Raw genomic sequence first — 25,422 nt, forward strand, 5'->3', positions numbered from 1 at the left:
AGGAAAGACATTGATCATTTTTGTGTGTTAAACAAAAATCTGAAGTAACTTTTTTTGGTTTTATGTTTTTTATGTTTGCAAATGTCATTTCTGAAGATATATTGAAACGTTAATAGAACTAAGCAAATCAGTATTAACAAAATGAAACATTATCAGAGTTAATCATTCAAGGTAAATAAAGTTATAAAGTTAAGACAGAAAAGTACACTTTAATAGATTTTCTTTAATTTGTGCTAATTGGTTTTTTTAGAGAAGAAGAAATTCTGCATAAATCGTCCTAAAAACACTGCTGGATTCTTTGCCCGAAGTTAGGTACATGTAATATCCTTCACCACAAATAAGTTAACAAAGAACTGAACTCAAACTATTACAGAGCGCTATTGTATTTACAATGCAATAGTTCTTTTTTTATTTGTGTTTGTAACTGTTGGGAAAGAATTGCTCATTATTTTATATTAAGAAAGTGTTCCATTTTGTTTTATAAAAAAAAATAATCACATATTTTTAAAGAACACCGATTGTTCTTTGTTTACTTGGTCCAATGGACCTGCTACTTCACATCTATTGTCAAATTATATATTTGTTTCTCTTTAACTGTATTTTGATGTTATTTTACATTAAACTACTATGAAATGTGCAAGATGTTGCCATACCCACTTTTACAACACTAGAATGTTTTGAACTCCATTGAGGAAAATGAAGTACAGAGAGCTGGGAGCATGGAATGTTAGACTGAAATTAAGTTGCTTCTTTTCTGTAAATGCTCAGCTTACATACTACACTAACAATCATTTTATGTAAATATTCTGATATTATACCCTGCTATTTTGCATTAAATCTTTTACCTGTACTCCCTCAGTTGTTAATGTTTTTTATGCTTAATTTAATCAGAGATGCCTCCAGTTCATGATATTAGCGATCCAGCGCAATCTTTCCTAAATAAAACAGAACACTGACTATGCGCTCTTCGCAAGAACGACTGCAGAAGGAAGAAAACTGATTCTATGCTCATCATAAGACTTGTCTGATGTTCAAGATATCTTGCCTTTACATGTCAATTCATTCAAAAACAATTCTCTGTAAACCCACCATGCTTTACATGTCAGTCGTGAAAAGAAGTGATGCCTCCAGGTGTTGTCGCAGGCATTCTACCCTAAACTGGGTGGCCCACTCCAAAGCCATTTCTGGTGGCGTCACATCAGCCTTGAACCCTGGCTCCATGATTGGGAACCCCACCCTCCCCTATGATCAGAATGAGAGGGAATTTAGAAGAAAGAAAGACAGACTCCTGCCATGTTTGGTCCATGTTCAGTTTACTTTTTTCAGGGGACTGTCCTTCAGAAATTGGCAATTTCTTTCATAGGTTTAAATGGATTTAAAATCCTAATTCCATAATCTTAGGATTCCAAAAGGACTGCAAACTAATTACACTGCCTGAGTTATTATTGTTGACACCTTCTTCTTCATGTTTACAAGAGGAGTAAGGTCTCACGTGTTGTCCCTACAGTGGAAGGTCATTCAATATTCTGAGACTGCTCTTCAGTCACTGGGGTGCTGACCTGCCATTTTGGTCAATTGAGTTTGTAGAATGTTACAAAGGTGACGTTATCGCTTGTGAAATTCATCCGCTGGGTACAATTTTAAGGTTTCAGAGTATATTGGTGTTGGTGGACAAGAAGGAGAGTATGAAAAGTTCTGTGTTTCAAGGGTAGGACTCGATTTCTTTTCTGTTGGAATGCCTGGGGTGAAATGTTTATGTCCATCATATCTCTCTGGCTGTCACACATACTTAGGGGCACACACTCCTAGATTACACAGCCTTAAGTAGAAACCTAGCTGTTATAACTATCACACAGATTATGTACCTGCTAGATACCCTTGGAAGGCCAAGGAGCTATGCAGTGTCTGTAGTTCACTTTAAACCTCAGAACCTCATGAGATTTCTGATTTAGGTTACACACCTGTGTCTAACACATCAGAAGCAGGTCATGACCCTAGCACTTGATAACACCCATAAGGTTTTCCCAATTGTCAGTAGTGTCTCAGCCAGCTTGACATTCTGTTTGGCAATACAGACCTACATTTTTTATTGAAGGTCTGATATGGAGGGTGTACATCCTTGCCTAACCCTGCCAGAGTTTGGGTCACTCCATACACAGTGGGAAAGCATCAAAGGAAATCAGAAAAGAGATGGAATCACCCTCTTTGCACCAGTGTTTTAGGCCCTTATTTAGAGTTTGGCGGATGGGATACTCCATCAAAACAAAACGGATAACACACAGCTGTATTACAACTGCAAGGGGCTATACGGCATTTCAAAAATGGCGAACAGATATCCACCATGTTTGCGATGGAGTATCTTGCCAGCAAACGCTAAATAAGGCCTTAATTGTGAGCAACTACCGGGTGTGGTGAGTCCCTCAGGCATCGTTTCAATTAAGTTTAAAGGTAGGAAAACCCCCAATTCTTTTTTAAAAAGTTTTAAATATATGACAAGGAAACTGAAATAAAAATTATACGAAAACAGGTATGATAAAGAAAATGATTCCCCATTAACGTGTCGGGTCTTTCTGAGAAATTATGCACGTAGTTGTATTTCAGGATATTCTACACAGAAAATATTGTGTGAAATAAATATTGTGGTCTAAATATCGTGTACAAAAAATATCATCGCATCGGGGTTGACTCAAATGGGTTTATAACTTTAAGAAAAATGTTAAGTACACAATCTTTATATCAGGCCATAATCTGACAGCGATATTATTGTACCGTACCTGGTTGGTTAATTTGCCGCGAACTACTTGCATTGCCGAAAGATTAACCCAAAGTCTTTCAATAAAATGGCAAAGGTATTCCTTTTTGTCAAATACTGCATTGTCTCATTCATTCAGACGATTTCTTCAAATTCCTGTTTCATCCATATGAAAAAGTACCTCTTGAGGCCAGCCGCGGCCCATACCGGTAAGAGCAGTGGGGTCGGCTGAGGGGGGATTTCGACAGACGACGAGGGAAAAATTATTATTATTTAATTTTCCGCCGTGGTCGTCTGTTGAATCTCCCTCAACCCGGCCCCACTGCCCCACCTCTCTTCCCTGCACGAGCCGCATCTGCTCGAGGTTACAAGTGTCACTGCTATGCTTTTACTACTTACTCTTCCTCTCTTTCTCACTCCAAATTTACTCTGACCCCCACTTTATTCCTGCCTGATCAGTGCTTAATTTGAGCTGGTGGTTGCAGGTGAGGCCCACCGGTAGGCATTTTTTGGGCCTGGCACTTATCTTTTCTTAACAGACTTTGATATGGAGGAAAAGAAAGAAAAACACAAAAGGGAGAAACAAGAAAGAAGCGACAGACGAAAAAACAGTGACAAAAGGAGAAAGCATGGATGAAAAAGAACCTGCAGGAATGAGAGAAAGAGGCAGGGAGTGTCTGGTGGCGGATGCATGAGGCATCAGATGAAATCAAGACAACACAGAGGGGTATTTGGCACCGCTGATATTCGTAGCGCTGGCGCACGCTTATGAGCAAAACTTTGGGTTCGGCACTTACTGCCACATGCATCAAGCTAAGCAATTGCGATTCCATAATAGCGATTATTAAGAAATCACTATTACTGAATCACAATTGCCTATGCATGTGGGTTTCGCTAAAAAAATTGTGATTCCTTCTCATTTCCTAGGGCCTAGAGGCCCATAGGAATGAATGGGAAGCCAATCGCAAATTTGCGATTACCAAATAGGTAATCGCAAATTGAAAATGCAATTTCACAGGTGCCAGGAGGCCAAAAGGCCACCCTGATGCACCCCCAAAGTTGGCATGTGTGCACATGTGGCGCACTCACATGCCCTAAGGCAGTGGTTCCCAAACTTTTTGACCTGTGGCTCCCTTGACTAAATTGGCAGTTGGTCGTGGCTCCCCACCATTTTTTTACCGGTGGGGGGATGTAAGCCCGACCTCGGGAGTACTTCCAGTTGTCTTCCTTAAATTAATTGGGACGCTTTTTTTTTCCAATTGATGACAAGCAGAGGAAGTCATGTTTTGGAGCAATTGTGATTATTAAAGGTTCCCTGGCAGGCCAAAACAGGTCAGATCAAGTTACTTACCAGAAAATGGCAGTACGCCGGGTGATGCAGTGACAGTCGCATGCCATGTCACTGTGCACGGGCAGAGTCAGTCGCCTAGTCAAGTTAGTACAAACGGGATGGGGCAGTCAGTTGGGTGGCAGACTGGGAGGGCTGGTGAACAACAAGTAATGTATACTGTCAGTGGGGCCAGGTCATCGAGCATTGGCAGAGCTAAAAGTAGGCACACTCCAGGTCACAGGGGCTGAGGCAGGGCAGGACAGTAAGGTTGGGGGCAGAACGAGATGAATGGCAGAAGACAGGGCTGCATAAGATCCAGCCAGCTCAGTGGGGCTGGGGTAGAGCCAGTCTCATGGCAGGAAGAATGGACGGGCAAGAGGCAGTTTTGTAGCATGCTGGTATGGATAAGGTAGAGTCAGTTGCACAAGGTGGAGGTGGCAATATGACCCGGTTACATCCCAGGTCAGTGTGGGGCACAGGACATGAATGACTTTGAATTTACCACACGTGTGCCCACTGCCAGTCCCTGCCCAGGTGCCTTTATCACATAGGTCTGCTCCCCTCACGCCTAACAGCCAACTCCTGCTTCAAAGCTGCTGTCTGTCATCTGTCGAAATTGATGACACACTAGCAGCTTCTTCCCGGGTACATACTTCGGAGATGTCTTTGAGAAATATTGCTTTTGGTGCAAATTGTCTTCATTTTCGAGCCAGCTGTGAATTGATTCTAAAACTTGCATTACTTTTTTATTCAAAAACGTTTTTCAGGAAATAGACAGTGAGTGATAACAATGTCCTTTAAATTGCGTTCAGGGGTTACAAACTTGTTTTGCCACTTAATAAATCCATTTGTCAACCTTATCTTTATTGAAGGACTGGCTAAAAACTCGTGCCTTGCAGCCTGCATGCACCCTTTTGCAGAAAGTGCCTAGTTAAGTTCACTGGACTGTAACTTGCGACCTGCAGTTCACAGAATGATCTCTGCGGCAAAGCATTTATACCAACTGATTTATACTTTTTATAGCTATCCTACACTGAGCTACCTTACACAGACTAGAAATGCGTGACGTAGACGTAAACACGGTTCTTTGCCGCAGCCATGCTCAACCAGTCTGAGCTATTTTATGATCATTAGAACCTGTTAAGATTTCATAAAAGTATTTCCAAGAAGTGAGTTAGCCATGTTTTTCCTGAATATATATTATATCCTGAAACTGGACGTAAACAGTCGTTTGCTGCAGGTGGCTAACCCTCAGAAGTGTAATAGGGACAGGGGGGAACAACCTTTACAACACAACTTTTACCCCGCACTACCATTACAACGCAACCATTACAACGCAAGTCATTACAACGACTTACGCTGGAGGGCGCTGGAGGATAGGGAATAGCTTAATTTTCTATCCAACACCTTCCCTACTATCCACGGGGACTGGAGTTGGAATTGAAAATGTAACTATTCCACTATCCAGCGCCCCCCAACGCAAGTCGTTGTAACGACTTGCGTTGTACAAACTGCGTTGTAATGGCATGCGTGGTAAAAGCATACGTTGTGATGTCATACAACCGGGACAGGTAGTATCAGTTCCAGAAAAAGTTTTATACCTCCAGAAATATACGGAGGGTCAGACTGGGGACAGGAAATTAATCCTGGCTGCAATGCAGCCTATTTCCACAGCCGCAACTTTGCCCACTGGAATTTCTGGCTTATAAAATCAGGCGCAGTGTTTCTTCAAGTTCACACAAAGTGCGGAACAGCCGTCAGGATATAATTATACATGGCTGTATTTTACATTTACAAGTTGTAGCTATATTTGAAATCATCTTGTTCTGCGAGGGGCCTACTACGTGTTCAGTAAGTCAGATGCTGTCCTGTTTTCCGACGAGACTTCGGGGGCCACTGCACATTTATAACTTGTCCCTTTCAAACTCAACTTCTCAAAATAAACCAAATAAATGAGTTAATGAGCGAGCCGTGACTCCCCCGTATGTTGCGGCTGGAATAAGCTTCATCCTGCATTCACGGTAGGGCGACAAAAGACGCATAATATTTTACTACCTACACACGTCCAAACGCTATCTTTCCCATATTGTGCGCGGCGCCCCAGGCTACTCAAAACGGCGCATCAGGGCGCCGCGGCGCACAGTTTGGGAACCACTGCCCTAAGGGCGTGTGTGTGCGCCACATGGCACTTAGAAAAATGCAATTTTGTGCATTTTTTTAAGGAATTGCACATTACCATCCACTTGTAGTGGATGGTAATTTGCGATTCCTTAATACAAAGTCGAATTCTGAGAATGCTTCTTGTATTGCATTTAGGGAATCGCAAATTGCGATTCCCTAACTGCATTCACAAAATAGGTAATCGCAAATTTTGCAATTACCTATTTTGCGAATGACTTTGGGCTTGATGCGTCCCAAAAGGCGAGTCGGCCCGTTTGCGACCGGTAATTAGCTTGATGCATGTGCCCCTTATTCTTGTACAAATTAAGCGCTGCCTCTGACTCCTCTGTGACCACCCTTGTTTACATCTCTCTCTCCCGCCGCATCTTTCTGCTGGTCTGTCTTTAACTCCACCTCCCCTCTCCCTGAACCATCAGTTGAGTCTCTCTGTTGTCTGCCCTCCTTAGATCATTTTAATCTAATTTCTCGGATTCTTTATGTTGGGGGAGAGCATGGAAGACACACGCAATTATCTCAGAAAGCAGCTACAGAAAAACAAGCTAATAGAACGCTCTCTCTCTCTCTTCCGGGTTGGAGAGGGCAGACTTTAAATGAGTCTGGGTATCCAGTTCCGCCATTAGAAGAAAGACTCGTTGATCCCCGGTAATGAGGGCAGGAGCGGGGCCAATTACTGCAGCTCCATCATCTAAAGAAGACCATTTTACAGATTGCTGGGCTGGGTGGACTACAGGGAGGGGTGGAGGCAAGTGCTGAAGCCTCTTCCCTGCCACAACGCACTTGTGAAACCAGTCTGCAGAAGAGGGGAGACTTTGCAAGCTCTGTCAGTCAAGGGGGGATTTCCACTACACTGGTGAGTATGCAAGGTGTGTGTGGTTTTGTATGTGTGTATGTGTGTGGTTGTGTTTGTGATTGTATGTGTGTGTGTGAATGTGTGTGTGTGATTGTGTGTGGTTGTGTGTGATTGTGTGTATGGGTGTGTGTGGTTGTGTGTGATCGTGTGTATGGGTGTGTGTGATTGTGTTTGTGATTGCATGTGTGTGGGTGTGATTGTGTGTGTGTAATTGTGTGTGGTTGTGTGTGATTGTGTGTATGGGTGTGTGTGGTTGTGTGTGATCGTGTGTATGGGTGTGTGTGATTGTGTTTGTGATTGCATGTGTGTGGGTGTGATTGTGTGTGTGTGATTGTGTGTGGTTGTGTGTGATTGTGTGTATGGGTGAGTGTGTTGTGTGTGATTGTGTGTATGGGTGTGTGTGATTGTGTTTGTGATTGCATGTGTGTGGGTGTGATTGTGTGTGTGTGATTGTGTGTGGTTGTGTGTGATTGTGTGTATGGGTGAGTGTGGTTGTGTGTGATTGTGTGTATGGGTGTGTGTGTGGTTGTGTGTGCACAGTCCTGTCATTATCTAACTCTGATGTATGTGTGGTGGTGAGAAGATGTACGCAGGGAAAGAGGCGAGAGAGGGCATCTGAATCTATCTGGGTTGCTGTAACTGTTGGGATTGGGAAGGAATTGGCATACATACACATTCACTCATTGGCCTCTCTTCGGTGGTATCACAACTAGTGTTCAGAGAGGGGTTTCGTGTCCGTGCTGTTGCTTCTACCCCATTGTCTGTGCCTCACTCTATGCCTTTAGCCTAAACGCTCCTTCTCTCTCTGTGCTTTGTAACTCTCAATGTCTCACACTTTCTCCTCTCATTGTATCTCCTTTTTATGTTTCTGTCTCTTTCTCCCTCCCTCTCTTTTTCACATTCTCCTTCTTCAATCCCCAATCTTTACCTACCTCTGTCCTCTCCAAATGGCCTCTACTCTCTGATGATATCCCTATATCTCTCACTTTTTCCTCTTTCTCTTGAATGTCGCTCTCTATCAGACATTCTTTCTCCTCACCCCATCACTTTCCGGACTCTCTTCTTTTTCCCAGCTCTCTTCTTTTTTTCGATTCCTATATCATTCGCGTTCTCCTCTGTTCTCTTATTTTCTTTCCTCTCCTTTTTTATTCTCTGCTTTTCTAGTGCCCCAATCTCATTCTTTCTGTCTATTTTATATTAAGAGTTGATATTGGAAAAAATGGTAATTTACATTAATGTTACTTAAATCATTTATTTAACTTCGCAATTGCGTCAGAGCCGTACACTTTCTTGTTTTGACCCAAATGAGGGACCATTATGGGCCCGATTCACAAAGGTAAACTTAGACCGAAATTCTAATTTTACTACTTTTCCATATTCACAAAGGGACTTACGAGTAATATCTTTACTCCTGTGGGCGTTCTGCCCCTTGTACGGGGGTTCTCAGTGTTTCCTGATCCTCTTGAATTCCCCAGAATTCCCTCATGATAATTTGGGATGGTGAGTGGTGGGTGGCCCTGCCAGGGCCCAGCTCCCTGTGCTACACCTGCATGATGCACAAAGAACAATTGATGGACAGAATGCAGAACAATGTTATACATTAACCCCAGTACAGAGATCTGGGCCTAAATCCATCGATTTTTTGCTCACCATGCCATTGCAGTTTGGACCCAGCCATATGCAAATCAGTCCCTGCGCCCATTGGGAACAGTCCAGCCTGAACTGCCAATCCAGGTCCTCACTGGACTGGAAACAAGCATCCTAGGACCGGTTTCGACCTTTCAAACTGGGTGGCATAGTGAGCAAAAGAATGATGGATTTAACCCGGATCTCTTGACTGGGGGAGAATGTTTGAATCATTCAGCATTCCGTCCATCATTTGTTGCAGTCACACCAGCATGGTGGTCAGGATGGTATACGACATATGACTTGTTGAAGAAGACATGTTATACTGCCAGGGTCCTGTCTCTGGATTCAGTCCCAGCACTGGGATTGTGTTTTTAATGAGCAATGAACTGTATTGAATTGGTGCTAAAATTAGGATTGTGACGCATTGGCTGATATTACTTAGGCGGATTTTTTGTGGTGATTGGTTGTTATAGTAAAACAAGTTAATGTTATTGATCAATTCAAGGTGGTAAATATAGCTCAGTGACGTAAGCACTGAGAGACTGATTAACCTTTTGTGCACAATAGAATTCAACATAGGTGGACAGAAAGCGCCATCAGTAGCGTATTCTCAGGTTCTGAAAACAGATTGAGGAACTGCTGCAGTTTATACTCAGAGAGAACAAGTGTTACATGAAATTCACCCGGCTTGGGTACTTCCCCAGCAGTACCTTTGGAGTCAAGAGTAGCACTATGGGGGTTAATAGGGTGGAGGGTTGAATGGAGTGGAGGGAAGCCACTGGAAAGATAGATTAATACTAGAAATGTGCAACTTTGCAGACACTCACACACCTTACCCTTGGTTCTTTCCACCCCATTTATACACCTAAGTGCAGCTTGAAAAATCTGCATGTTTACATTTGAAGGAAAACTTCTCACATACTGCACGGAAATGTAAGGAAAGAAGTTTCTGCGCTAAGAAAATATTCTGATGTTATAGAAAAAAGAGAAATCAGCAGAAGTAAGTCAAGCACAGCAGGGACCCTCATGGAAATATATGATTCCCATCACTACTCCTGGTCATTTATGCTGATCCCAAAATAGTTATAAATCAAATTGATTGCTAAGAAGATAGTTTTTCAAGCCTACTGGTACCAGGCCGTGCAACCAACTCACCACTGCGCACTGCAAAAGGCAGTGCAAAGCGGAGAGGTAGCCATCCTTCGGAGGGATGTGCGTAGCGCATGGCTGGAGGGTATGTGTAGCAGTCATGCTGGGTGCCAGTGGAGGATTGGGCACTGGACTGGGCACTGGACTGGTCATGCCACAATCCTTCAGCTAGCTACGTAGGCGTGGGCACAATACCTGGCTGGAGGTCAGGAAATGCAGCCAATCCTCAGCCTCGCTGTAGATTGGTGATCACAGGGCCTGCTCAGTGAAGCGGTAGCCAGCCAGGAGGGTGTGGGTGAAGGGCCTGCCCACACATTGCAACAAAGGCTGTGCACAGCAGAGGGGATGGCCAGCAGGAGAGGTTTGGGTGTCTGGAAAGGCCTGAGCTCAGGCTCTGTGGCAAATCCTCCCCTGAGCATGGCTGAAGGACTTATGGAACGTAGAGAGTGCCTGAATGCTGGGTGGTGGGCACAGGGCCTGGCCTGCTGCATACAACCGTAGACTGGGTGCCGTGGAAGGGTTGTTTGCATGCGGAGGGGTAGGTGTAAGCTCCACTTGGAACATGGTAAAAACCACAAAAATTCACTTGATAAAGTAAAGGATAAGGTGACATCATAGTTAGGTTTTGTAATAATATCTTAACGTATGTTAAAAAACAGAAATCCACTGAAAAGAAACAAATGGTAAAGTGATGGTAAAGTAAGGAAATAAGATAAGAGCTTACTTTAAAAAACAACAAAACACTCAAATTCACCAGTTATAGTTTAGTGTTCTAGCTATAATTTGCCCTACCTTCATGAAATGCTTATGACTTCATATATCACATCGCTCTTGACTTGATTTGTTAATACGTATAATATGGTGTAATATGATGTAAGGCTAGTTACAAAGAAACAGGGCTCTGCATGTTATAGAAGAAAAGCCACACAAACTCACTTTGAATGTTTGTGGCTCTTCATTAGACTCTCCTTCTTTTTTTTCTTTTTACTGAAAAAACATAGGTTACAGGGACATTATAGTTAGGCTCACATTTCACTCATTCAAAAGCAGAGAAATTTAGCAGTTATAGTTACCTGAGCTAACTATAACTTACACCCCCGCAATGGACTGCTTATAACCTCACATATTGCATCGCTCATGACATGGTCAGTGACATCACTCATGACATCACTCATGACATCTCAAATGACATCACTGATGACATCATCCAGTGAGCGTGAGTGTTTTCTAAAAGTTTGTGAGTGTTAAACATATATACCAAGGTACTACAAACGCTAAAATTGTATACTTTCTGTATTACTAATGAGTAATACTATTTTTAACATATATGATGTGAGTTGCTGTGTGACTGTGTATTTGTGTGTGAGTGGGTATCTGAGTGCTTGTATGGGTGTGTGAGTGGCTTTACGGATGGCTAAGTAGGTATATGACTAGCTGTGTGGGTGAGTGAATGGCTGTATGAGTGACTACATTGGTGAGAGAGTAGGTGTTTCAGTGGCAGTATGGGTGAGTGAGTGGCTGAGTGAGTGGCAGTATGGGTGGGTTAGTGGGTGTGTAAGTGACTGTATGGGTGAGTGAGTGGCCGTTTGAGTGGGTGTTTGGTTAAGTGAGTTGGTGTGAGTGGCTATTTTGTAGAACAAGTGTCTGTGTGAATGGATGCATGAGTGAATGAGCAGATGTGTGAGTGCTTGCAGAGATGTGTGAATAGGTATTTACGTTATTGTGTGGGTGTGTGAGTGCTTGTATGAGTAAGTGAATGGCTGTGTTGAGAGGCTGTATGGGTGAGTAAGTGGGTGTGTGAGTGACAGTATAGGTGAATATGTGGGTGTGTGAGTATCTGTATGGGTGATTGTGTGGTGATGTAACTGGCTGTATGGGTAAGTGACTGGCTGTATGAGTGGCTGTATGGGTAAGTGAATGGTTGTGTGAGTGCCTGTATGAGTGAGTGAGTGAGTGAGTGTCTGAGTGGCTCTATGGAAGAGTGAGTGGTTGTGTGAGTACTTGTATGGGTCTGTAAATGGGTATGTGAGTGGTTGTGTGTGTGTATGAGAGGATATATGGGGTGTGAGTGGGTGTGCAAGTGAGTCTGTAGATGAGGTCATCAGTGATGTCATGAGTGATGTAAGATGTGAGGTCATAAGCAATGCATTGCAGGGGCATAAGTTATAGTTAGCTCGGGTAACTATACCTGCTGAATTTCTTTGGTTTTGTAAGAGTGAAATGGTAGTGTAGCTATACTGATTCTGTAACCTTTGTTTTTTCAGTTAATTTCTAAGGATTTTTAAATTCTATTTCCTAACTGTAAACTTTAAAAATGTGTGTGTGAGTGAGTGCAAGAGTATCTCAGTGGGTGTGTGACTGAGTGCATGAGTGTCTCAATGGGAGTGTGAGTGGGTGCGTGAGATTCTGTGTGGGTCTGGGAGTACCTGAATGGGTCTGTGGGTGAGTGCATGATTCTCTGAATGGGTCTGTGAGTGGGTGTTTGAGACTCCGAGTGAGTCTGTGATTGGAGGTGTGTGTGTCTGAGTGGGTCAGTGAGTGAGTGCATGAGTGTGTGAGCGGGTCTGTGAGTGGGCACATGAGTGGGTGCATGAGTCTGTGAGTGGGGGCATGTGTCTCTGCATGGATCTGTGAGTAGGTGCATAAGTCTCTGAGTGGGTCAGTGAGTAGGTGCATGAGTGTGTGAGCGGGTCTGTGAGTGGGCACATGAGTGGGTGCATGAGTCTGTGAGTGGGGGCATGAGTATCTGCATGGATCTGTGAGTAGGTACATAAGTCTCTGAGTGGGTCTGTGAGTAGGTGCATGAGACTCTGATTGGGTCTGTGAGAAAGTGTGTGAGTGTCTGAGTGGGTGGTTGTGTGGGTGTGTAAATCTCTGAGAGGGCTGTGAGTGGGTGTGTGAGTCTCTGAGTGGGTCAATGATTGGATGCGTGTATTTCTAAGTGGGCCTGTGAGTGAGTGTCTGAGTGGGTCTGTAAGTGGGTGTGTGAGTCACTGATTGGGTCTGTGAGTGGTTGCAGGAGTCCCTGAGTGGCTCTGTGAGTGGGTTTATGAGTGTCTGTGTGGGTCTGTGGGTGAGTAAGTGGGTTTGTGAGTAGATGTGTGAGTGGCCAGGCCACATTTGAATGGGGGTGGGGGGGCTGCATGCTCGGCTATGCAGCACCCGTCCCAGGGCTAATTTTGGCCTCATCCCCCAGGGCCCAGCCATAAACAAATGGGGGAGAGGGCTAAATGGCCCTCCTCCTTGGGCCAATTTTGTCCCTGGGGAACCATCCCTCGGAGTCGAGCTACAATACAGTGGGGGGCATGTGCCCCCTTCTCCAGGCCAATTTCAGCCCCAGGTACCATATTCCCCCTGGCCCAGCCTTGTAATTCTGGATGCCCTGGTGCCCACCTAGGGCACCCAGTCACCAGCGTTGGGGTCTGCAGGTGGAGCCCGAATGCCCCTGGTTCCTTGGCAGCTCGCCACCTTCTGCGGGAGCCATCATTGCTGCTGAATGGAGTGAGCTTCTGGAAAGGCAGCTCCCTCCATGCTGGAGCAATCTTTTCATCTCTTTCCCTGCCCACATGTCTGGAAAAATAAAAAGATGAAACCTCTGCTTCCAGCAGGCGGGAGCACTTTGACAGCTCCCGCCCGCTGGAACCGGAGTGTTTGATTTTGCTTGGCAGGAGCTGTCAACCCTTCTGCCAAGCAAAAGCAGACAGCAATGTCCTGGGGTGGGTACCCCGAGACATAGCAAGAGCTGGCCCTGGTACTGACCGTCGCCAAGGCCATTATTGGCTCCAGGAGGGGGGCTGCGTGGCTCCCGTCTTTTCTTCTGCTAGGGCCGCCCAAAGGAGGTGGTGGTACCCGGGGCAGAGAAAAATAAAGAAAACCCTAGAAGGTGGTCCTGCGTGAGGCGCTGGGGGCCCTGCGGCCCCCTCGCTCCATGTTTAAGTTAGCCCCAGAGAGGTGGTGGTCCCTGGGGCTCAGAGGGGCCAACGAGGCCGCCCCAAACATTTAATTTGTGGCCCTGGGAGTTTGTGGGCCTGCACGTCCCTCCCGCTTACTGGTAGAATTAGGCCCGGGAGTTGGTGGTCCCTAGGGCATTTTTAGGCCCGGGCAACCCTCCATTTTTTTAATAATCCCTGCATGCCCCAGGGACCTGGCCTACCCCGGTGCTACAATTGAAACAAGCGCAGGAGATTTGTTTTTAATGCACAGCTATATTCGTGAATTTTTCAAGAAAATCAATTTGAATTTAAAAACAAAGGGCTAGATGTAGGTAAATAGGATTTACCGATTCTAAAATACCAAATTTTACCGATTCTGTATTTTAGAATCGGTAAATCCTATGTAGCGAATAATTCGGTAAAAATGACCGAATTGTTAAGATTCGGTATTTACCGATTCGGTAATTGCCATTCATTCCTATGGGCCTGGAGGCCCATAGGAATGAATGGCAATTACCGAATTGGTAATTACCGATTTGGTAAAATAGGGAAAGAGCCAAGGGTGGCAGGGTGTCACTTTGATACCCTGTTGCACCCCTGAATAGTGCTTGTGTGCACATGTGGCACACATGTATGTCTGTCACATGGCACAGGTGTAAATGCACATATTTGCATTTACAGAGGTATTTGTTATTTACCACCAACTAATACTTGGTGGTAAATAACGAATCCTTAAAGCACAGAAGCACTCTTCAAAGTGCTTCCTACATGTCATTTACCGATTCGGTAAATACCGAATCGGTAAATGATGATTCGGTAAATACCAAATCGGTAAATACCGATTCGTTATGTACCGAATCCTCCCCTACATCCCAAATGCCCAATACCCGTCAGTAACGGCTGAAATTCGGTAATTTCGGCTGTTACCGACCGGTATTGGGCCACCTACATCTGGCCCAAAATCCTTTTTTACTGTGGCAGGGTGCCAAGGGAACCCCTAAACCAAGGTTTTAGGGTCTGAGTATGCCTGCCCTGTCCACTTTTTTTTTTTTTTTCTTGTGGGACTCGACTGAAGCCAAGTTCCAAAATAGATGTCAACACTTCCGGGTGGAGAGCTCTGTATTTCCCTGCATGAGCTTGTTATTTTTTGTGAAGTCGTTCCGGCCCCAGATATACAAATTTGGATTTACTTAATTTCTCAGCAACTACTAAACCGATCTACACCAAACAACTGAAAGCATGATCTGTGTAACCAAATCTACTTTTCTGCCAAATTTTGTGTAATTCCGTTCAGCGGTTCAGGCTGTTGTCGTGTTCAAAGCTCCTATGGGAATTGTGATTGGAGACACACTTCTTTTTTACCCCCTCTTTTTTTCGGCCCCCGCTTGATGGATCACCCCAAAACTTCCCATGCATAACAAGACTCACTCTGACACTTTTTTGGGAAACTTTTGTGAAGATTTGTCAAATGGCCAAAGGAATAGGTAAGTCAAGAACTCTTTTGCTGTGGAAATCTGGTCCTAACTATAACTACCTACTGGTGGTCGCCAGTAGGTAATATAATGCATTCATTTATGTGGTAATATTTATATAGTTTAAAATAACAAGTAGGTGTATACCTGCCATACAATTGTGAAACAAAACTTATATAATGAGCAATCTCCTTTAACAAAATAAACATTCTTATGTGTGTTATCAATTCCAAATCATTAAGTTTTTATCATGGATATATTAAAAAATGTGCGTGACATATTTAAAATCTGTTAACATTGTACTTTTCTATCAGTTCTGTGAACCTGCCCTTGGCTGCCTGTGTGCTATATAAACAGAATACATACAATAAAAGTTATCAGGCTTAGAAATGTGGAAAGAATGCTTAGATATCAATCTTACATTCTGTAAATCACGTTTCCCTTTTGCAAGTCAATGATTAACAAGCTTACTTACTTACTTAAATGGGAAGCGCGTTCAAAAGATGTACTGTTTATTGAATAGATGAAACTCACCATTTGGAATGGTCTGGCGTCAATGTCTGAGTAAGACCAGGATTTAGCTTCGGAATACCGCTGTACATGAGTTGCAATAGAAGTCTTTAGCTGTGCTAACCGCCCATTTAACACCTCTACAAATTCTTTCGGAAACTGGAACCTGTGATCTCGGGCAATAGTGTACCTAGGCTGTGTTGCACTCGTAGCTTCTGCCTTCTCCCTGGCAAAACATCTTTATCTGGTTAAATTGCCATCTGTGCTTAGACAAGCTCGCCTTTTAGCAAATATTGGTGAAATCACGTATCCTCAACAGCTATCCATTCTTTACATTCCAGAAGAACAGGCAACTCCTTTCAGAAGTCTATAGGTGCAGATGATACTCCTAATTGCCATCTGAAAAGATTTCTAGCATCACAACCCCAGTCCCAGGACCCACAACATACCTCACTACTCATGCTAGTGAGCCAGGTTCCTATAGCACATACTTACAGTACTAGGCATACATATGCAAGAAGGCTTTGAGGCAGGTCCAATAGCAACAAAAAGTGTCTTTTCAGAATTACGCACAACTTTGAGGCAATGTCACCGAAGGTATAACCACCAGGATTGGGGTCACAGATTCCAATCCTGAATATTTTTGACACAGTTTAGTAATTATTACTACTACTTTACTGACACCTCCATGCAACCACCAGGGACCTATACAATTACTTCAAAGAAAAAGATTCCTAACTTCAGAGAACAATTAGAGGAATGTGCCAGCCCAACAGCACTCAGTGGAGAAACACAAGATCTTCTCACTCTTAAGTGATTCCTTGAGCAGGTTAAACAGAATTTAATTCTACAAGGACCTTCCATGTCTAAGGCTATGCTGTGCAGAGCCACATTCTGAAGAAGGGACAGTTGTTTACCTTTTTTAAAATTCGTGGTTATCTCATAATATTCTCTATTCATAATATTATCAGGTTGTACATTGATCTTAAAAATGAAAAGGACCTTTAAGTGTATTCAATCCACAAAGCTGTGTGCAGTAATTTTGCCCAATATTATAATCTTCCAACCACTGCATTTGCAACTAGTTTATTGGGTGTACTTTTCTACTTCAGTGTCATCACACAGCATGTTTCAACTGTTGTTCCATTTGTAATGTCACTTTACTATCCCCTTCGATGAACACATGTGCCAGGTCCTACATCTACTTCCTAGGGCCTGATTGCGAGTGTAGGTGTTATTTATGCACATGATAAATAACGATACCACTGAGTATGTTATTTATCATGCGGGATAAATAACAAACTATTACAAGTTTGAGGAGATTAACATGCAGATCTTGGTGTTTAATGCACTCAAATCTACATTGTCCGGAAAACAGTGTTCAATTTCCCCTGTTAAATTTCAGCAGGTTTGACCAGTGGAAGTTTAGCAAAGGTTGAATAAATTAACTCATCCAATAATTATTGGATGTGTTTAATAAAAGAAAATTTGCAATTTCGATACATGCGTCAACAGGATTTTTTACACACGGTTTGATATCAACCAGCCAACTCGTAATCAGCCACTAAGAAGTGAGGCTAAAAAACTCAGAAGATCCATAAAGGTGGCCATCATTGACGAGGCGGATGCTCCTTAAGATATCGTTAATGATTTAAGCGCCACGAAGAGCAGGAACTGAGAAATACAGCACACCAAAATTGTTCTAAGAATGTTTATGAAATGTTTCCTATTCGAAAAAATGACATCAGTTGTATGTTATACAATGAGCTCCTTTTTGTGTCTCATATATATGTAATTGATATTCATTAGATAACTAGTTTGCATTAATTAGAAACCCCACAAAATGTCTTTACATTACTATTGTGCTGTCCATTAAAGACCCAATATCACCCCAGGAATCAGAGATCAGCATTTAACTCATTAGTAAATACATTTTGCACAAAGGTGACTTAATGACTCTCATTACAGTCCAAAGCATTATAACTGCCATGTGCCTCATAAGAGAACCACTACAGCCACATTTTAAACAAATGTATTTCATTATAAACATAACAGATCGGAATCCAAGTGTGCCCCAAATTAAAGACTAGTTTCATATCTTAAATCTTAAATCAAATCAAATCAAAATGGTGCTAGCACTGACTCTTAAGACCCTCTATATTTTCTGTAATTCCTTTAAATTTAGACCCAATATGCCCCTGACAAAAGACCGAATGATTAAATTCAATCACATTTGGATTATATCAGAATGTTTCAGACACACTAAAATGCATTGAAGAAAGTTCAATGTAGTCTAAATGGTTTGATGAACTTAAAATTGTGCTTGTTTTTAGGAGTTTTATTGCTGTATGATTTGCACGCCATAATATACTTGAAAGACTATTCATTTTCTCAACTGTGATGTACAGCACTTAATGAATTTTATGGATGGATTTTATATTTTTACCTGAAGCCGATTCTGGGTTTCAGGAGCCAGTGAAGATCCATCTTTATATGGTGATGTGTTCAAACTTATTTGCCCTTTTTTACTAGGTATGTTTCAGCACGGAGGATATCTTTCAAGGATTCTGGGTCAAATTTGGGGAGGTTGGCTCCCATAAAATTGCTGTCATCTAGGTTTGAGAGGACTAAATTATGGACAGCAGTTCTGAAAGCTAATGTAGGGATGGAGGATTTCAGGTGTTGTAGAACCAAATACTTTGAAGGAAGTAAATTGATTAAGTTTAAAGATGTGGGGTGTTTTGGCAGCCTTCGGTCTATAATGAAGCGATTCAATTTGGCAAAGAGGTTGAAAATGGGGCAGATTCCAAGACCCTTTGAGCCACAAAGCTTTTTATGCCATTTTCGAAATGTGATGGACATTCTTTTGAGTTTAGGATGAGAAAATTCAGTATAGCTGTATTAAAGTTGAGAGGAAAAGGGGTAATTTATCAGTTCTACGGTGAAACGGTTTCCAGATATGTCAGAGGGATCAGATACTATGAGATAAAGTTGGGTATCTGTTAAGTTAATTTTAACATCCAAAATAATAAACAAGCACATGAAGACTTTACATGCTTTATTCCTTGACAACATCAATTACCAAAATTCTCTTCAGCTTATTCACATAACAGGCTGTCAACTGTCAACCCAAGAACCCTTCCAACATTCTATGGAAAAGAACAAGGGAACGGGTAGAAAAGGGGGAGGGGAATGTTCCGTTGTAATAAGACCACAAAAATGTTATATAATAAATGGAAAAAAGATATGTACTTTACAACCTGGAAATTGTGCTTAGTGATAACAGTATCCTAGGCATGCTGATGGAGATTTTTTTTAGTCGTGCTGGGTCCAGGAAATGGTTGAACAATTCAATTTAGAGGCAAGGGAGTTGCAATATCAGATCTTACAATCAGATCATCTGCAGGCATCAAACCAGCCTCTCCGTATATGAATCATGTGATGTTATTTTCTGCCTAATTCAATATTACCCGCATGTTCAGAAAATGGAATACGGTACGCCAATTAGGAGTTGGTGATATTTCTCCACTCAAATCCACATGGTTCAGTGTCACCTTTGATATTCCTACCTCCAGACTGCTGGCCCAATAGGGCTGCTTATTGAACAAACATCAGCATGATCGCCCTTACACAGCTGGCCAATCATGCAATTTGTGGTAATTAGAACCAGCGCCATTACACAGGAATGGGGGATGGATGGTGGCAGGATTAGGGGCCAGATGCAGGAGCCGGAATACCGGTCGGTAACGGCCGATTTTGACGGTTACCGACCGGTATTTAAGAATTGGCATGTAGGGGTGTTGCAGGGTTTCTGTACTCACACAGAACTGTGCACAGAGGAGTGGAACCTCGGCAAATTAGGGTGTCCCAAAACTTACCTTAGCAACCAACTCACCCCTTACCGAGCTAGCTACAGTGTCTCATTGGACATATCAAACACCCAATGTTTAGACAAACCAGAACATGAACTTACAGTACCTCAGGGTACGTGGGGCTCATGAACACTCTTTCGTTATATTATCATTACAAACCAGAACATGGAGTAAAGAAGACACATGTGCCTTTGAAATGTTTATTTACTAATGCCGTCTTCTCAGGCGCAGTATCTTAGATAATACAAGTACACTTATTATCAGTAGCAAAATTATCAGCATAGTTACTAAGACATAAAAAGCGAATGGTGACAGCATGTTAACATGCTGTAATGAATAAGAGTTAACAACACTTATATCTCACCCTCCCTAACACATATATTATATTATTATCTAAGAAGGTCTCTTTGGGTTGTTTTAGGGCGGGCCCATACCTTAGTGTCCTAGCATGAAGGAATCACATCAGCATACACCAGCTCTCTCTGCATGTGCACCGCATCAAGTGTGTTAACAATTCTCGTGCAAAGCAATATCAATCCCGCCTCAAGCCCAAGTTGGCAAAGGCTGCACTTGTGTTATGACTATGAAGGCGTGGAGATCAGACCTCATAACAATTCCATATCGTGTTGCTCCTGAAACTTCAGCACTCTCCGTGCAGACATGGTTTATTAAACAAAACTGATATCAGAGCAATAACATATTATTCTCACATACACCACGGCAAACCACTAGGTTGAAAGCTAAGTCAACAATTAAGGGTCGTGTGCAGAAGTTGCAAGAAAGGAAAAATGGCGTTTAAATCTCAAATGTACCTATGCTAACTTAACACGATATAAGGATATATAGGAGCTATACAACACCCCCCCATGATCCGAGAACGGACTAAATAAGATAACAGAAGTGCCATCACATGAGAGCAGAATCCATTTATAAAAGAGCATGAATAAAAATTCAATTATAAAAACTAATGCTAAAAAATAGCCCACAAGTATAATGTGGCTCAAGCCAATAGGCAAGCAAAAAATAAAATGTCTTGACCAAAAGTCAATAAAATCAAGGAAATGCTATCAATCAGCATGTCAATTTGAGGCAGTGTCTATGATAAGACTGTATATGAAAAGTAAGCTGCAACAGCCTCCAGGAGGAAGTCACTGTCCTCATCCGAAAACAGTTCAGCCATCCAATTTAAAAGATGAAAGGAACATACGTGATCTTCCAGCACCGCATCCTCTATAACCATCAGAGGACAGCTCGGTGGGTTTTCAAGAAAACTTCGTTCCAAGAAACTTTGCGCTGCCGACAACACATCCCAGGGACCCATTAGTCCATGTGCCACCGCCAAGGCCATAATCCCTTCGTCAGAACAAACCAACTCGTGAGCAATGATAGGACTCATCAGTTGATCAAAATCGACGTCAGCAGATATTGGTCCGCAGAGACACAAATCAATGGCCCAAAGGAAATCACAGGTCAGGCAGCGAAATACAGGCTGGACACAGGTGAAATAGGAGAACCGAAAAGATAATCCAAAAGCCGTGCTTAGAGTCGCCAACGGCAGTGTGCCATAATAATCAAGCATGCGGTTGCGAAACCGCGTCAGTAGTAGCTGTGCGTGGACTTGCACAGGAAGGGCATCCATATTTAAAAAGGCAGAAAACCACCAAAGCGCCAGCCGCTAAAGCAAGTAAAAACGGGAACCCTCCAAATAAGGACGAAAAAATAGAATGGAAGAAAGCAGGGATGACTCCAAAAATCTTCTCAAAGGAAGTCACGAGACCACCGCTAACAACTTTAAAAAAATGTGCTAGGCCCGTTGTGGAGGATGCGTTAAAGATAGAACGGACCATGGCTCCGAAATGCAAAGGCAAATCAGTGTTTAAAAGAGCCTGAACCTCCGTACGGGTGTTAGCAATGTGAAGCACGAAAGTTTCACGGGCCGAGCTCAAGGCCACCTCTTTCTGGGACAATAGAGCTCTTATTCTAGCCATGCCGCTGAATTCTGCTCCCAAGGTCGGTATCTGTGGCCAAATGGAAGACTCCCTATGTTCACGTGTGGGAGGATAAAGAACATTTCTGCAGCAAATAACTCGCTCACTAACCGTTACTATGAAAGCTATACCTTTAATTAAACCACAACAGTTTTCATTATTGAGCATTAAATAACTACCATTCTCTAACAATTTAAACGTGGGGATGATAGCAGGAACTGGCGTGCCCTGTAAAACGCAAGCCATATTCGGTCGGTCCTTGTTACATGAACCGTGTAACTGTATGTGTCTGCACATTAAAGAATGATCTGGCGTCTCAGTACACTCATCCCCTGTTAGATAAACCTCTTGTTCATCCTTGAAACATCTGTATGTGTATGGGAGTGACCAGACCTCATGAAGAAAACCGCTACCTAAGGGTTCAAAACGACCTATTGGCACATATTTCATACAATTTGAAAACTTATATAAAGCAAAAGGCAGTGTTATTAAACCGTGGATAAGCCACGTAGCAGCAGTGGTCTCTGCCACAGAAAAAGGTAAAGATTCCAATCTTTCAATATGGAGCATAGAAAAGGAAGCATCACGCATTGAAAGCAAGCGTTGTTTGTCTGTCAAATTAAACGGTGCAAATAAAGAGGAAACGTTCATGTATCCCCAGGGAACTTTACCCATTTTTAGAGTCTGTAGTGTCCATGCAAACTGCATGATTGAACGTAATTGATTTTGACCATGGTATAATACAGACACTTCATCATGCACAATATCAACAACAGACGACACAATATTATCTAATGTGTAAATTCTAGAGGAAAGCACGTTAATGCTATTGTCAACCACTGCAAGCACTTTCTCAAGATTTGCCTGATCAATAGCCCTAAGGCGTGAAGCAGCCTCAATCTGTGAGAGTTTCCAAATTTCATTGTAAACACCATATAACCACCTTTTCGACCTGCCACTAGCTGGGCCCTTAATGAAATCATTCAAATCCACGTCTGCATTCAGTTTGGAAAGGTGATACTTAACCGCAGGTAAAGTTGAATGTTTCAGCCAAGCTTGACACAACTTGCCAACAGAGTAAGAGGTGACAGTATGACTCAAATCAAAACGGGGATCAGATCTAACAGTCTTAAACCCGTCAGTTATATTTAAAAATCTTTTTTGGCAAGAATCAGCACTACGGTGCCAAAGCAGCCAACCCTTGGGAGTCATACTGGAAATGTCAAAGGAGGAATTCAGAAGCAGAGCCTGTACATCTCTAATGGACAATTTAGTAAAATTACTCCAATTCTCATATTCCTCCAACTCCGGGAAAGACGGGGTGTTTAACCTTTTAGATGTAGCCAATCCAAAGCACGTGGTCTGGGAAATGGTTTCATTTAAAAACCACATATGATTTGGGATGAGACATGCACGGTGCAAAGCCTCAGTGCCTTGTACCTGCCAGGCCTTTGAGCCCCAAACTGATTTAAGGTCTATGGTATCCTTCCATAACTCATACCCTCCAGCAACTAATTGATCCAGGAAGGCCTTTGAATATAACAATTTTGTATTTGTAAGTCGAACCTTGGACAGTGGCTGATTGTGAAATTTAAAATAAAAGGACTCGGGATTGGACTGATTAAAGTCAGTGAAATAAGTATACTTTTTAAGAAACGTTTCCGAACTCCCTTGTGTTGGTGCTGGGCAATGTTCCCACTGAGTAAAATTAACCGCATCCCTTCGGGAAGATGTCTTGTGTAAGAAGTGATTGCCATAATGTTGGTAACAGAACAATTCACCATAATTAGCAGATTCTAAATATAAATCCTCAGCATCAAAAGCAGCATAATATTTCAAATCTGAAAACAAACTTTCCACAGCATTAACATCCCAATCATCAGAACGAATGTTTTGTTTCACCACATCCCCCATATTAACTCTTAGTACATTAGGGACATTAACGACTTCCGTTGGACCATGAATCTGAAAACGAACAGCATCCCACGCGATTCCATCCAGAACAGGCCACGCTGTGATGTTAACCAAAGTCAAGTCTCTTTTTAATCTGTGTGTAGAATGTGAAGAGGAAAGTGGGGCCAAAGTTCCATTCAAATGAGTAATGCAAGTTCTCTCCTCGACATAGTGTCCATTCATAATCCGAAAAAAATAAAACACAAAACCAATTGACATAAAAAGGTAAACTGAAAAAAGGACCAGCCAAACGTATATCCAAGGAGGTATCAAAAAATGTTTTTTAAACAGGCAGGCATATACTGCAATTTTAGAGGGTTTTTTCGAGGCAAGTGAAGCAGAGTCAAATGAAAATCTGGATTCCGTGGCTAAACGAGCTTGTAGGTCAGGCATGGACAAATCAGTGGGGTATGTATAGTCTGTCTCATCAAGGTTAGTTCCTGGTAAATTATTCAATAATGGACTGGAAACAGCAGGCGCCCAACGGTTTCGGTGGTCTTATATCATGACACTCGAGTAGTTTATCGTTCATGCAGGTAAATCGATGGCCACCTCAGGTTCATTATTAGAAGCAGTGGGCATAATTGAATTTCTCACAATGGAAGGACAGGAAACAGCCGGTGTCATGCTAAGAAGAATCGGCCACTACTCGAGTGTCATGATATAAGACCACCGAAACCGTTGGGCGCCATGTTGCAGGGTTTCTGTACTCACACAGAACTGTGCACAGAGGAGTGGAACCTCGGCAAATTAGGGTGTCCCAAAACTTACCTTAGCAACCAACTCACCCCTTACCGAGCTAGCTACAGTGTCTCATTGGACATATCAAACACCCAATGTTTAGACAAACCAGAACATGAACTTACAGTACCTCAGGGTACGTGGGGCTCATGAACACTCTTTCGTTATATTATCATTACAAACCAGAACATGGAGTAAAGAAGACACATGTGCCTTTGAAATGTTTATTTACTAATGCCGTCTTCTCAGGCGCAGTATCTTAGATAATACAAGTACACTTATTATCAGTAGCAAAATTATCAGCATAGTTACTAAGACATAAAAAGCGAATGGTGACAGCATGTTAACATGCTGTAATGAATAAGAGTTAACAACACTTATATCTCACCCTCCCTAACACATATATTATATTATTATCTAAGAAGGTCTCTTTGGGTTGTTTTAGGGCGGGCCCATACCTTAGTGTCCTAGCATGAAGGAATCACATCAGCATACACCAGCTCTCTCTGCATGTGCACCGCATCAAGTGTGTTAACAATTCTCGTGCAAAGCAATATCAATCCCGCCTCAAGCCCAAGTTGGCAAAGGCTGCACTTGTGTTATGACTATGAAGGCGTGGAGATCAGACCTCATAACAATTCCATATCGTGTTGCTCCTGAAACTTCAGCACTCTCCGTGCAGACATGGTTTATTAAACAAAACTGATATCAGAGCAATAACATATTATTCTCACATACACCACGGCAAACCACTAGGTTGAAAGCTAAGTCAACAATTAAGGGTCGTGTGCAGAAGTTGCAAGAAAGGAAAAATGGCGTTTAAATCTCAAATGTACCTATGCTAACTTAACACGATATAAGGATATATAGGAGCTATACAACAGGGGGGCAATTTTACCGATTCGGTAAAATTACCGAATCGGTAAATTTACCGAATCGGTAAAATACCGATTCGGTATTTTTACCGATTCGGTAAATTCTAGATGTAGGTGGGACTCTTCTGAGTCCCAAAGGCCTTACAGATTCGGTATTTTACCACCCAATCCATTTGGGTGGTAAAATA

General features: G+C 42.5%; 1 protein-coding gene across 3 annotated transcripts in view; it reads left to right on the plus strand.

The window, feature by feature from the left end:
• LOC144799924 (C-C motif chemokine 25-like) overlaps positions 1–25,422 on the plus strand; it is a 70,884-nt gene that overhangs the window by 42,703 nt on the left and 2,759 nt on the right. The window contains exons 5-6 of one of the 3 annotated variants that reach the window (XM_078671550.1): positions 251–312; positions 892–2,867. In XM_078671550.1, the coding sequence (XP_078527676.1) occupies positions 251–271 (21 nt within the window). In that variant the 3' untranslated portion in view covers positions 272–312; positions 892–2,867. Of the gene's footprint in view, positions 1–250; positions 378–891; positions 2,868–25,422 lie in introns of those variants that run through there. The other 2 variants (XM_078671549.1, XM_078671551.1) reach the window with 2 other exon arrangements.

Source organism: Lissotriton helveticus, chromosome 12 (genome assembly GCF_964261635.1).
Source record: "Lissotriton helveticus chromosome 12, aLisHel1.1, whole genome shotgun sequence".
NCBI classification, from domain to species: Eukaryota; Metazoa; Chordata; class Amphibia; order Caudata; family Salamandridae; genus Lissotriton; species Lissotriton helveticus.